General features: G+C 38.5%; 1 protein-coding gene across 1 annotated transcript; it reads left to right on the top strand.

The window, feature by feature from the left end:
• Nucleotides 1-5,859: 5,859 nt before the first annotated feature.
• On the top strand, nucleotides 5,860-10,529 carry LOC115673791 ((3S,6E)-nerolidol synthase 1-like). The gene is made up of 7 exons (XM_030596034.2): nucleotides 5,860-6,015; nucleotides 6,856-7,120; nucleotides 7,732-8,110; nucleotides 8,528-8,746; nucleotides 8,987-9,125; nucleotides 9,756-10,013; nucleotides 10,123-10,529. Exons 1-7 carry the CDS (start codon nucleotides 5,938-5,940, stop codon nucleotides 10,411-10,413), a joined length of 1,629 nt encoding a protein of 542 aa, XP_030451894.2. The 5' UTR covers nucleotides 5,860-5,937; the 3' UTR covers nucleotides 10,414-10,529.
• The last annotated feature ends 1,930 nt before the right edge of the window (nucleotides 10,530-12,459 follow it).

Genomic DNA, 12,459 nt, shown 5'->3' on the forward strand with positions numbered 1-12,459 from the left:
TACTGTTCACGGGGCTGTGATGGGCTGATCGGGACGCAAGTTGGATTTTTAGAACCAAGAATTTATTGTGAAAAAGTCTCGTGAAGGACCGGAATCGATTTGGCGTCGTTTGGTGGGAGAAAAATAGCGATTTCTGTGTTTTATGTGCGTTTGAATTATAGTGAGTTTGGGTGGTGAAATTGAGTGTGCAATTGTGCAATTGGCTATTTGAATTATGTTAATTATGTGCACGTTTGGGCCAAATTGTTTTAATTATTAAAATTGGCAGTGTTGACTGCTGAGTGAGCATGGTTTGTGTATAATTAATGCGTGCACGGGCCACGTGTGATTGGCCAGTTGTGTGTGGTAATTGCTTGTTGAGCATATGCCTGAGTAAGAAAGTGGATGTGGTATGACATGAATTCGTGGAAATTGTGCCGTCCTGAGGCTTGTACGTTTACGCGGGATGATGCCCGGTATTACCGGAAGACTGCTAGCCTGAGGCGTGTACTTCAACGTGGATTGTGCAGTAGGTGGTAGGTGTTGAGCCTAAGGCGTGTACGTTTACGCGGGCAAGAAACATGGCCTGAGGCGTGTACGTTTACGCGGGCTTGGAAGTGTTGTGGAAAGAGGTCGCAGTGTACCTGAGGCGTGTACGCGCGGGTCACTGGCGAGGAATGTGGATGAGATATGATGAGAACGGAATGAGTGTGTGACATGAGAATTGTGCATGCTTGTGATTGTATTGATGTGCCTGCTATGTAATAATGGTATGTGTGTAATTATGGTTGTGAAATTGTCTGGAGGTACGTGATAGCCTAGGTGGGGTTTAGGGGTGAACTTGCTGAGAAGTGTTCTCATGGTTGTTTCAATCAACATTTTCAGAACCCCGACCTGAGCCATGAACCCACCACCACCGCCACCAGAACATTTTGGGGTACCAGTGCACACCGAGAATGAAGTTACAGAATTTCCTATGGGGGATGGAATGACCTGGATCAAGCATACCACAATCGTCTTCATAGAAGTAGGATTACCTCTTTGAGAGACCCACGTTTATACTGCCCGGTTCTTCCGGGATGCGGACGGGGCTGAGTTCGGACCCGTTAGAGGATTTGATGTTCCGTTTGATTTAGTTGGGGATTGGGACCCGACTGCTGTACCCCCAATTGATGGAGAGTTGACCAGTACGGAGGTTAGCGTAGCGCAGTCTGGGATGCATCCAGCACCCGCCGCTCAGGGATCTTCGGAGGCGGAGTATGAGCCCGAGCCCGAAGCATCGCAAGCTGAGGATGACCCGATGACATAGACTTAGAACCAATCCTCGAGGAGGAACTAGAGGAAGAGGAACCAGAGGAAGAGGAACCAGAGGAGGAGGAACCAGAAGAGGTGGAGCCCGAGGTAGAACCTGATGGCGAGTCTGAGGAGTCGGAAGAGCCTGTAGGAGACCCGGAGTATATACTCCCGTTTGAGGAATACATGGACCCCAATTTCGTGCCAGAATATAATTTCTTTGATTTCCTAGCCGAGGAGTACCAGAACGCTGTTCCAGCTGAGTCGGGTGACATTGATCATCCGATTGTGATTGAGGCGGAGCCGAAGTCTTCGGAGGAGCAATCTGATCAGAGGAGTTCAGATTCAGGTGACGATGAGTCAGACTCAGAATGGACGCCTAGTAAGGGGCGTAGAGATTAGCATAGGGGCTCGGAGTAGGTTTTTGCAGAGTACCATTTTTGAGGTCTGGATGCCAGGTCATCGATCTTTTGTATATCGACAGTATCAAATGTGGTGTGCAAGTGTTCGCGGTGGTTGTATATTGTAAATAGTTTATAAGTTGGTAAATGAAAATATGAATATTCTCCCCAGTTTAATTGTCCGGGTTAATTATGGATTCTGTCGTGCATTAAATCTCTGATGATCGTATTTGAGGTCGGCGATAATTCCTGGGATGTCGCAGAATCGACTAGTGGCGGATGTCGCGAGCTCGATAGGGTTCGGGGCGTGACACATTTAGAGGTGGCAAATAGATGGGTTGAGTTGAGTTAGGGTGGGTCTTAAATAAGTTCAACCCGAAGCTATCCATTTTACTCATATCAACCCATTTATTTTGTAAACAATTTAGATGGCTTATACCTAATCCAACTCATATCCAATCCAAACCGACCGACATATTTAAACAACCGAAATAGAGAAAAAGGCATTTTAAAAAATAAATAAACGAAAAATAAAACAAATTTGCAAATTTAATATGATAAAGTAATAAAAAAAAAGAAAAAAACATGTTGGGAATGCGTAGCAGAAGTCCGATACCTTCACCTGGGGAGATTGTCAAGAGGGAGCTCAAGTTCGAGCCCGTCAACATATCCAGTTGGACCCACCTTTACTAAAAAAGCATAAGCCAATGAGTTATGGATCAACTAAGATATATTAATTGCTCAACACCACATTAATTATCTGATGTGAGACTTCTCTAACACAACTCACATGTGTATCTCAATAATCTTTGCCTCACATGTGAGCTCGGTGTTAGATTTGCTTTCCCTTAATTTATGTATTATTCTACATCAGCTTATTTCAACTTGAATCTCCAAGTCATTGCAATGCACCCTCAACTATGCACAACAACTGTCATCAACTGCTAACTTAGGATTGCATCACCTATGGTCACTTCTTGTCAGACCAACCGTGATGGCCACCCGAAACAAGTGTCGATCATGAGATTTCTTTGTTGAGATATTCATCGAACACCCAAATAGATTGGAGACCCACCAATCAACCATCGGCTTTGATACCATTTGTTGGGAATGTGCAGCAGAAGCCCGATACCTTCACCTGGGGAGATTGCCAAGAGGGAGTTCAAGTCCGAGGCCGTTAACATATCTAGTTGGATCCACCTTCACTTGAAAAGCTTAAGCCAATGAGTTATGGACCAACTAGGATATATTAACTGCTCAACACCACATCAATTATTTGATGTGAGACTTCTCTCACACAACTCATACGTGTATCTCAACAAAACAACTGCCCATTGTTTGCATCATTGCCCATTACACTGTTGTTTCTCCCGTCGTCACCGCCGCCACCCGCTCTACCCATCGCCAATGTTGTTGGTCCTCCTCGCTTCTTTCTTCGATCTGCATCTTCTGTTTGTGTTCTTAGTCTTTTTGTGCGGTGTTTTGCCTCAATCGGAAGCTTCTCTATCTGGCCTGCTGAATTCGGTGTATCGTCGCTCCTCTTTTTTATTCTGTTTCAACGTGTTTTTTTTTTTGGGCAATGGAAGGTGTTTCCAGATATGTTCGTGTTGATCTCAATTTTACAGTGTACAGTTACCGCCTTCCCGGCCTCGGTCTAAATTTGACTCGATCATCGGAGGTTAATTGCACGTCTTCTAGGGTTTGTTCGCATCATCGGGATCCATGTGAAAATGCCAATCGGCTTTTTTCTCTAGCGCGATTTGGAGGAATATGTGGTTGTAGAGGTTTCTTGGATCTAGATTCTACGGTGTAGAGTCATTTTCGTTGAAAGAATTTGTAGGTTAGCAACAAAAGACCATCTTCTTCTGCTTTCTTGGTCTTGAACGAAGCTTGAAGAAAGGAATGATGAAGACGCCCCACTAGAAGGTGTGGGACGAGGAAGAGAGTTGACTAGGAGGAGGACGAAGGTGGCTGCCAACGGCGATGGTGGGCCACGGAGGAGCAAATGGCCATCGTGGGCGACATAGCCGACGGCGGAGGGGCACCATCGGTAGCAGTTCTCACTCTTGTTCGACATCATAGTTCCCTATTTCTTTTCATTTTTTTCTTTGTACATATTTCTTCAACTAATAACCAAGCTTAACTGGGTTAGAAATGAGTTTGTCATTAGACCCACTAAGATTCATATCTAGTGAGGCTTTGCCTTTGATATCGTGAACCCACTTTAACTTGTTTTGAAATTTTCAAACAAACCATATTTTACATGACTCATTGGATTTGGGTTAAAAGATGGGTCCTGAATCTATTTTGCCAGCTCTACATATATTCAATAACAGTGACACTACCCCATATTAGTACTGTAAAACAACATATATGCCCCTCAACTCTTAAAGACACAATCTGACATTACACTTTTTCTTTTCTTCTCATTCTCACTACACTCTCACATACATTCGAGAAATTATTCAGTAAACTTTATACGTGTACTAAATCAAATTCGAACCGTCAAACTTGACGAGATTCACTACTTTAAATGGGCCAAATTTAATTTAGCGAATATATTAAGCTCACGGATAATTCCTCCACACATTAACATCCAAAAGAATAACCTTATTATTGGAAATATAACGCATAAACGACAGGATTTTGCAAATTAAGTCAACGCGAAAAATACCAGAGAAACAAACGAGGAACGATAAAGGACTCTAGAGATTTACGTGGTTCGGTCCGAATATCGATACCTATATCTACGGGGAGAACCAGCAATAAATAATCTATTATAATAGGAGAATCAGAGTTACAATTCGCTCATACGCTCGAGTGTTTTCTACACCAAAATTTAAGCCCAAACTCAAAATGTTTACTAATAAATAACTTAATTGGACAATATAAATTTACTGTATAAATCACCACGTGTTCTGGCCCAAGGCAAAACGCTCTCGTACGATCAAAATCAAGAACGTCATACGTACTTTACTTTTGTTCTCGCACGGCGTCCTTCCCTGGGAGCTTCGTGGGCGTTCTCGGCTTGTGCGGCTCTCTCAAATACCCCATTCTGTTCGGCAACATATTCATATTATAAGGGGTCCTCCTTTTCTACGTCTCTATTAGAAGGGGTCCATGTACGGTTCTACAGGAGATAAAAGCAAAAGAACCCTTGCTTTCTTCCTTGCTCAGACAATGACTGTTTTACCCTCATAAGAGAAATAGATATAATAAAATAAAGTGTGCCCCTATTTTTTGTCTTTTAGTGGCCTTCTTTATTTTTCTATTTATGCTGCCGAGAGCCCTCATCCAAAATCAGCTAAATAGAAATGCGGATTCAAACTCGAAACATAAATTCAATACTTATACATATAACTACTCGCGTACTCATTTCTTATTAGTACAAGAGACGAGTCCACTTTAGATGACTGACAGTTTTTCACCCTCACTGGCCGGTACACTCTTCTGCTTGATGTTGCACGCACGTCCGCACATTTCACAAAGAGAATTCCAGTTCGAGTTTGTGTTATTACCTCGTGTATCACGTAAGATGTGAACTAAATCTGAAATGGTGGAACTAAATCCGAGTTCTGTGCTGACATCTTAAGACAATGTGATCTTTGTGCTTCTAATTTATTGAAGACCATTCACGGGCGAAACCTCGTTGAAATATATGCATTTATGTATACTTTCATGGACGGTGTTTTCCTCCAATCAGGATTCGAAAGTGACAATCGTGTGAACCAATTTTCTCATTGACAACAGATATTGCAAATGCATGAACTTACAGAAGAGATGCGCCAACCTCCCATCAATATACTTGAGGCACTTGTTTTGTTTCTATAAATTTTTAATTTGTTCAATGTGATTCTTAAACTTTTGGTATACGTTTAATTTAGTCTCTGGACAATATGAAATTGTTCTTCCATTAACTTAAGTTTAGGGACAATATTGAACTTTTTCATATAGTTTAGGGACTAAAGTGAACATTATTAAAAGTTCAAGGACCATATTGAAGAAATTAAAAGTGTAAGGACAACATTGCATAGTAGGTTAAAATTCAGGAACGACATTACATATTTAGCCAAAGTTCAGGGATCATTTGTGTAATTATCCCTTTTGTTTTTCACTATAAATTGGCCATCCAAAGCACATCAACCGCCCATCACGACACATTTTGTTTCCCTCTTGTGCCTTGGCTAAATCACCTTGTCCTTCTATTCTTCATAATCTTCAGTCATCTCTTTCTCTCACTGTGACTAGTCCTGCGAAAGATTCGATGGCCGATTCCAGATTCATATTGCCTCAGCCTAACCAGATGCAAACATTGAGCATCGACGAAGAGCAAACTAGTCTGGTAAATCCACTGATCTGAGCCTTTTATTTTCAACTTTTCATTTCCTTAGCTCGTGAGTAAAAAAGAAAAGAAAATCACAGACATTGTGTTTGCCTCCAAGCATTATTTTGTAAGGCAAGTATGACACCTCTAATGAAAATTGGGATGTCTCCTGGGTCAGCGGACACAACTTTAGATTATAGCGAAGAAATATAATTTTTTACAAAATCTTTGAACATAAAATTACACATATTATGGAAAATAATCGCCCAAGTTTGCTCTGATCACCTACTCCTGCTTGTGGGCGCAGTGGCCCCCTCTAGAGCTGGAAATTCGTGTCTTGCCGTGCTAATTCTGTTGTGTCGGGATAGGGTTTTATACCATTATGGCTAATCCGAATATGATACGTTTATTAAAGGTGTCGATCTACTGAGATGCGAATACGATATGCTTAGTAAACGGGTCATAGGACACAACTAACATGATTATCATATGCTCAGCGTGTTCTTGCATCGACAAAACACAATACTATAACCTTAATCATATAATATGTACCTAGTGCATATGAGCATACTAAGATTTACTAGTAAAAAAATAATATCAACAGAAAACCTTAATCATCTCATACTGAATCACCATCTATGAGTTTATAAAAAAATTATCAGTTAATTATTTCATTATTTGTGCTTTTGTCTTTGCTCTGTTGAACTTTTGCTGATTTGTTTTTTTTTGCTTCATTACAATAATTTTCTAAATTTACATCAGAAAAAGTATCGCCAATTTAGATCATTCCTGCTTAAGTTTCTTTCTTTGGCTTTATAACATCGACCTCACTTGTAACTCTGGATATCCATGATGCAGGATGATTCCCGGATCAAACATGAAGAAAATGTAAAGAGCCTTATAGAGTTTCTGAATAAAGTGGTGAATGAGCCTGTGGAAAGTTTGATCATTGTCGACACAATTCAGCGGCTAGGAATCAAATCCCTATTCCGAGAACAGATTAAAGCCATTCTACAGTGGCAATACACACATTTTAGCTCTCTGAATCATGGCAAAGATAACGTCTATGAGATCGCTCTCTGGTTTCGACTTCTTCGGCAAGAAGGTTATTATGTGCCTGCAGGTCTGTTCCCATGAGATTGAAGTCGATTGCAATAGTGAAAAAAAATGTTGCTGTTGATGCATAACAACAGAAGACAATTCCTTTTGTTTTGACTACTAAAGTGGAAGCCCCATATTTGACAAAATTTTTTTGTTAAGGAGTGAAAATGGAAAAGAATATAAGCCGATTTTTTTGAATTTTTTGTTGACTTAAGAATTGGAAATGTTTAATTGAGATGACCTTTCCAATGGGTATCTATCAATGCATGTTACATGCGTGGACTTATGCCAGATATTAAGAAATGCATTAATGTTCTGGAGTTATTTTTAAAGTGAAAAGTAAAATCTTGGAGGGATTCTTGTCTAATCTAACCATTCATATTACAAAAACCAATTCCAAAAAACCTAGATTTTTCACTTGATTTTCCCATTCCTCCAATTTTTTTTCTCATTTTTAGTTTCGTTGCATTTAAATTAAAACTTTTCATAAGATGAAATATTTTTAACCAATTTAGGATTTTTTTCAAAACTGCAATATGCACATCATAAATTTTGAATGAGTGAAGCAATTGATATATTAGATACCAGACTACACTTTTTTGATGTATTAGACTCCTTGTGCTTTTTATGCAGATGTGTTCGAATACTTCAACGATAAGAAAAAAGGTTTTGTTATGAAACTGAAGGGAAACATTAAGGGTATGATGGAATTATACGAAGCGTCACAAATGAGCATAGAAGGAGAGGATATACTGGACCAAGCTGAATACTTTAGCAGCAAGTGTCTGAATGCACTGTTGACGTGTGATCTTGATTACGAACAAGCGAGAATGATAGAAAGTACATTGCGATATCCATATCGCAAGAGCTTTGCAAGATCACTGGCTCCTCAAAGTTTTGTAAACGATATGCCTGGCGTGTACTCATGGATGGAAGACTTGCTAGAAGTGGCAAAGAGAGAGCGAAGAATTGTTCAATCTGTGCACCAGAAGGAGATTCACCAAATTAATACGTGAGTAACTAATTAATTGCTTACCCAAATTTATGCTCAATTGAAGGACAATAGATGACCAACGTACAATAAAAGATTTTTTTTTTTGCTAAAACAACGTAAAATAAAAGATGGGCTTTTAACTGCTGGCCCTCATTCAAGTGAATGAATGCAGTAATAAGATGCTAAATTTAAACTTATATATTTAAGAAATTGACATTTATGTTCAGACTCATATCAAAGTCACAAAAACTATTCAGATGATGGACTCTAGATCTCCGTTTTCTCTAATCTCTATGTTTGTAATATCGATATAATCTTTAAATGAGTAATTTGTTTCAAGTATATGAGAATATTATTTTTTTTTGGTAAAGGTATATGAGAATATTATTATGTTCTCTTGATACAATTTTTCCTCATGCGTTTCCTATATGTCAGGTGGTGGAACGAGTTGAGATTGGGAGAGGAGATGAAGTTTGCTAGAGACCAGCCACTAAAATGGTACATGTGGTCCATGGCAATTCTCCCAGATCCAAGCTTGTCCGAGCTTAGGATTGAGCTCATTAAGCCCATCTCTCTCGTGTACATTATCGATGACATATTTGATGTCCATGGCACGATCGATGAGCTAATTCTCTTCACAGAAGTCATTAGAAGGTATACAGTTGTAGACACCCCATTTTACCTATTATGTCGCGACTATTGCATCAACAAAAAAAAAATCTGCATTATACATTTATATTGTCAGAAAGTTCAATTCGAAAGCTTAAACTGTTAAGGGAAGGGACCGCATGAATATAAATAACATTCAGAATTCATTATCAAGCGATGTTGGACAATACTTTAACATAAATTATGCTGCCAATTTAAATCTTTCTTGTAATTTCACTTCTTCAGATGGGACAATGCGTGTGCTGAGCAGCTTCCAGAGTACATGAAAATATGCTTCAAGGTTCTCAGTGATATTACAAATGATTTTGGCAACATCATCTTTATGAAGCATGGATGGAATCCCACGAGATTCTTGAAACAGATGGTATTGATATAAAATTGTTATTGATAAGAACTTTTATTTGCAAGCATGATGTTAACTCCTATCTCAACTCTAAATGAGCATCACTTAATTTGAGATACCCAACACCCAATAAAAACTCAACCTTGATCATATCCTCATCCCTTTGTCCACTCTGTCTCACCAGACTCCAATACTGTGGTCATCATTTGGAAGTCTGTGTTCACTTCTCCAAATTAAAGCCACAAAAACCAATTGCCGTCTTCATCATCGTCGAGTTTCGGTCGATCTTTTCTAGAATTCCTTACACTGCCATGCACGGAGATCTTACCACTCATAGGGTTAAGCTGCAACTCTCTCTCTCTCTCTCTCTCTCTCTCTCTCTCTCTCTCTCTCTCTCTCTCATACGCAATCACAGACAAATCTTGGCCAGATCTAGGTGCTCATGTCAAGATCTTTAGCCGTGGACTGGCTTCTTAGCAATAAAATGGAGCACAGAGCGGCATTAAGCTGCCTTACTGACAGAGAGACACAGAGATTTCCTAGTGATGCGTCATTTATGAATACTAGGAAAGCTCAATAAGCACACGATTTTGATTTATGATCACATTTTAGATATATCCTTCATCAGTTGCACAACATTTGATGTTGCAGTGGGCGAATTTATGCAATGCATTCCTGGTGGAATTTCAGTGGAACGCTTCTGGGAAATTGCCAAAGGCAGATGATTACTTGAAGAACGGGACTATCACTTCAGGTGCGCCCTTGGTGCTAGCTCACTTGTTCTTTCTAATGGGCCAAAACATTGCCAACCAAAGCACGGATTCAAAGAAAGAAGAGGAGTCACTGCCAAAGGCAATCTTCTTAGTTGCCAAAATTCTTCGCCTTTGGGATGACCTCGGATGTGCCCAGGTAAACTAGTTGACGGTGGGGCAATATTCAGGTTTATTCTTTTTTGATTTGTGTTGTCATTATTTTATTGATTTAATTATTTTACTTGTGTGATTCGATTTCCTTGGAGGATGAGAATCAAAATGGCTACGACGGGTCATACGTGGAGTACTATTTGAGGGAAATTCAAGGCTCTTCGAATCAAAGCGCGAGAGAGCATGTGATGGAGTTGATATCGAAATCGTGGAAGCTGCTCAACAAAGAATGCCTCTCTCCATGTCCGTCCTCTGCGCCTTTCCGCGAAGATTGCGTGAATGCTGCTAAAATGGTTTCATTGATGTACAACTATGAAGACAAACATGGTCTTGAACTTCTCCAAGACCATATGAAGTCGTTCACCTGTGATCACGAGACACTTTAGCATCATTTTTCCCGTTTTCTTTTTTTAATGCTTGTTGAATTACTTCCATGTACTGTACTCCAGGCGACCTTCACTTACCGCAAAGTTGCCTGTTTTTTGTAAGTTGTTTTTTTATTTTATTTTAAATAAATATATTTGCAAGTGTTTTCCCATGATAAGTTGGAACGTGTAGAAAAGTTTAATATTATTTCAGACATATTACATCGGCAAATGATTTTACTTTTACACGTGCAGAACATCATAAATGTATGAAGATATTAAAATTTAAAGTGAAGTATAGCACGTGTTCATGTAAACTATATAAAGTAAGAACATAAAAAGCGTATATGTTACCTTGTGAACAGAACACTAGAAAAATTAACTTTTTTTAGCTAAACACTAAAAGATCAACTTGAAACTATCTTATGTACACCTATGAATTTTAAGAAGTTAAAATACTAAACTTTTTATGAAGTTTAAGTATCCAACTTTGTTGGGTCAAAATGTTGGAAGGCTTTAATATAGAAAATATAGCATGTACTATCGGTGTAAAGAAAATTTTCACGTTCACCCCATTCACCCTCGATTTGAGGATTACGACGATGCTCTATCTCTCTCTCTCAAATGATTGGTGTGTGAGACTATTTGCGTAAAACAGTTTTTTTACACTAACGGTGTATGCTATACTTATCATTTAAGTATTTATGAAATTTTCTATTGTTTTACGACAAATTGTTGCAAGTATTGTAAAAATTTGTTAGATATTACATTTATGTATATTTATGGTTTTTTGAACTTCAGAAGCCTTCGAAGAACATAATTTTTTTAGAAATTAGAATAATTAAATATCCACTACGTTTTTTCGTTGAGTTATGATGATTAACATTGTAAACCATAGAGATTTAAGATACTTAAATAATTACGACCTTTATGATAAACATTACGATGAAAACTAGTATGGCTATGTAAAACATCGTGAAATATTGAAATTAGAATATCTAAATACTTGCGACATTTTGAACGGCGTGCATCGCGAGGAAAGCCGTAACCTTATGGAAAACATGGTAAATTATTAGAATTTCGTACGTTATGATGTTTCCTTTGAGTTTGACAACCGTTTGGCTTGTAGTTAAATAATTCAACACAAATAGTAATGCAAAGCGTGTAAAATGCACTTAGGTCAAATCGATTGTCACATTTTGTACACGAGGAATCTTTGTTGTGCCCTTGATATAATTTGTTATATAGTGTTTTTTACCATGAGTGGACAAAATGAAGTTTCTATAGTATAATTCTACTGTGCAAAATACCTTCAAAGTGCATATTAACATTGTAAAATTCCTTTTAATCATCATAGACGTATTCTTTTTAAAAGTCAGGTTAAAAAATATTGAGCCCCACTCTTAAATTCGGCTGTCGAAAAGGTCAAATCTTTAAAACATAGAAGAAAATGCACTTCCAAGTATAGGAATATAGTAAAATTTGAAGTGCACAGCCTACCCATTCTATTTCTACACAATCTACATCCGAATCAATGGAGATTAAAGGGGGTTGTGAACGATAGAGAAAAATACCGTGTCCCATATCAAATAAATATCTCGATAAATTAGTGGCAAGTAAACGTTAACGTTCACAAGATATCTGCTTTGAATTTGGCAATATTTATTGTAATAACTTAGGGTCCCTTTCAAGAAATTAGAAGTTCAGTGTAATTCATATAATTGCCGCTCATAAGATGTTGTAAAGTAAAGTAAGGTATCGAATTACTTTCTCTTCTAATAATATGCACAAATATTTACATAGCTGGCCATATTTTCGTTCATATGTGATGCGAGGATAGTATTTTCAAGTAATATTTTGATTAGTTGATCACAACCATGGATGGACATTGCTCGTGCCACATCCTAAATCCACTTCCAGATTGGATATGATTAAACCCTGAAAATCACATTGGTCATGATTAAGCCTCGAAACGGAACTAATCCATGCACATGTATCTCGTGTCTCGTGAACATCATGGCCCAATCTTGCAGCAGGAGTGATGGAGAAAGACTTTGGCATAGCTGT

This window comes from Syzygium oleosum, unplaced genomic scaffold (assembly GCF_021117445.2).
Source record: "Syzygium oleosum isolate NSW1041296 unplaced genomic scaffold, Sole_v2.1 Sole_v2.11, whole genome shotgun sequence".
In the NCBI taxonomy this organism is placed as follows: domain Eukaryota; kingdom Viridiplantae; phylum Streptophyta; class Magnoliopsida; order Myrtales; family Myrtaceae; genus Syzygium; species Syzygium oleosum.

Coding starts and splice junctions, on each gene's coding strand:
- LOC115673791 (XM_030596034.2), top strand. CDS start 5,938: ATGGCCGATTCCAGATTCATATTGCCTCAGCCTAACCAGATGCAAACA. Junction 6,016..6,855: donor ACGAAGAGCAAACTAGTCTG/GTAAATCCACTG, acceptor TCCATGATGCAG/GATGATTCCCGGATCAAACA. Junction 9,126..9,755: donor CGAGATTCTTGAAACAGATG/GTATTGATATAA, acceptor TTGATGTTGCAG/TGGGCGAATTTATGCAATGC.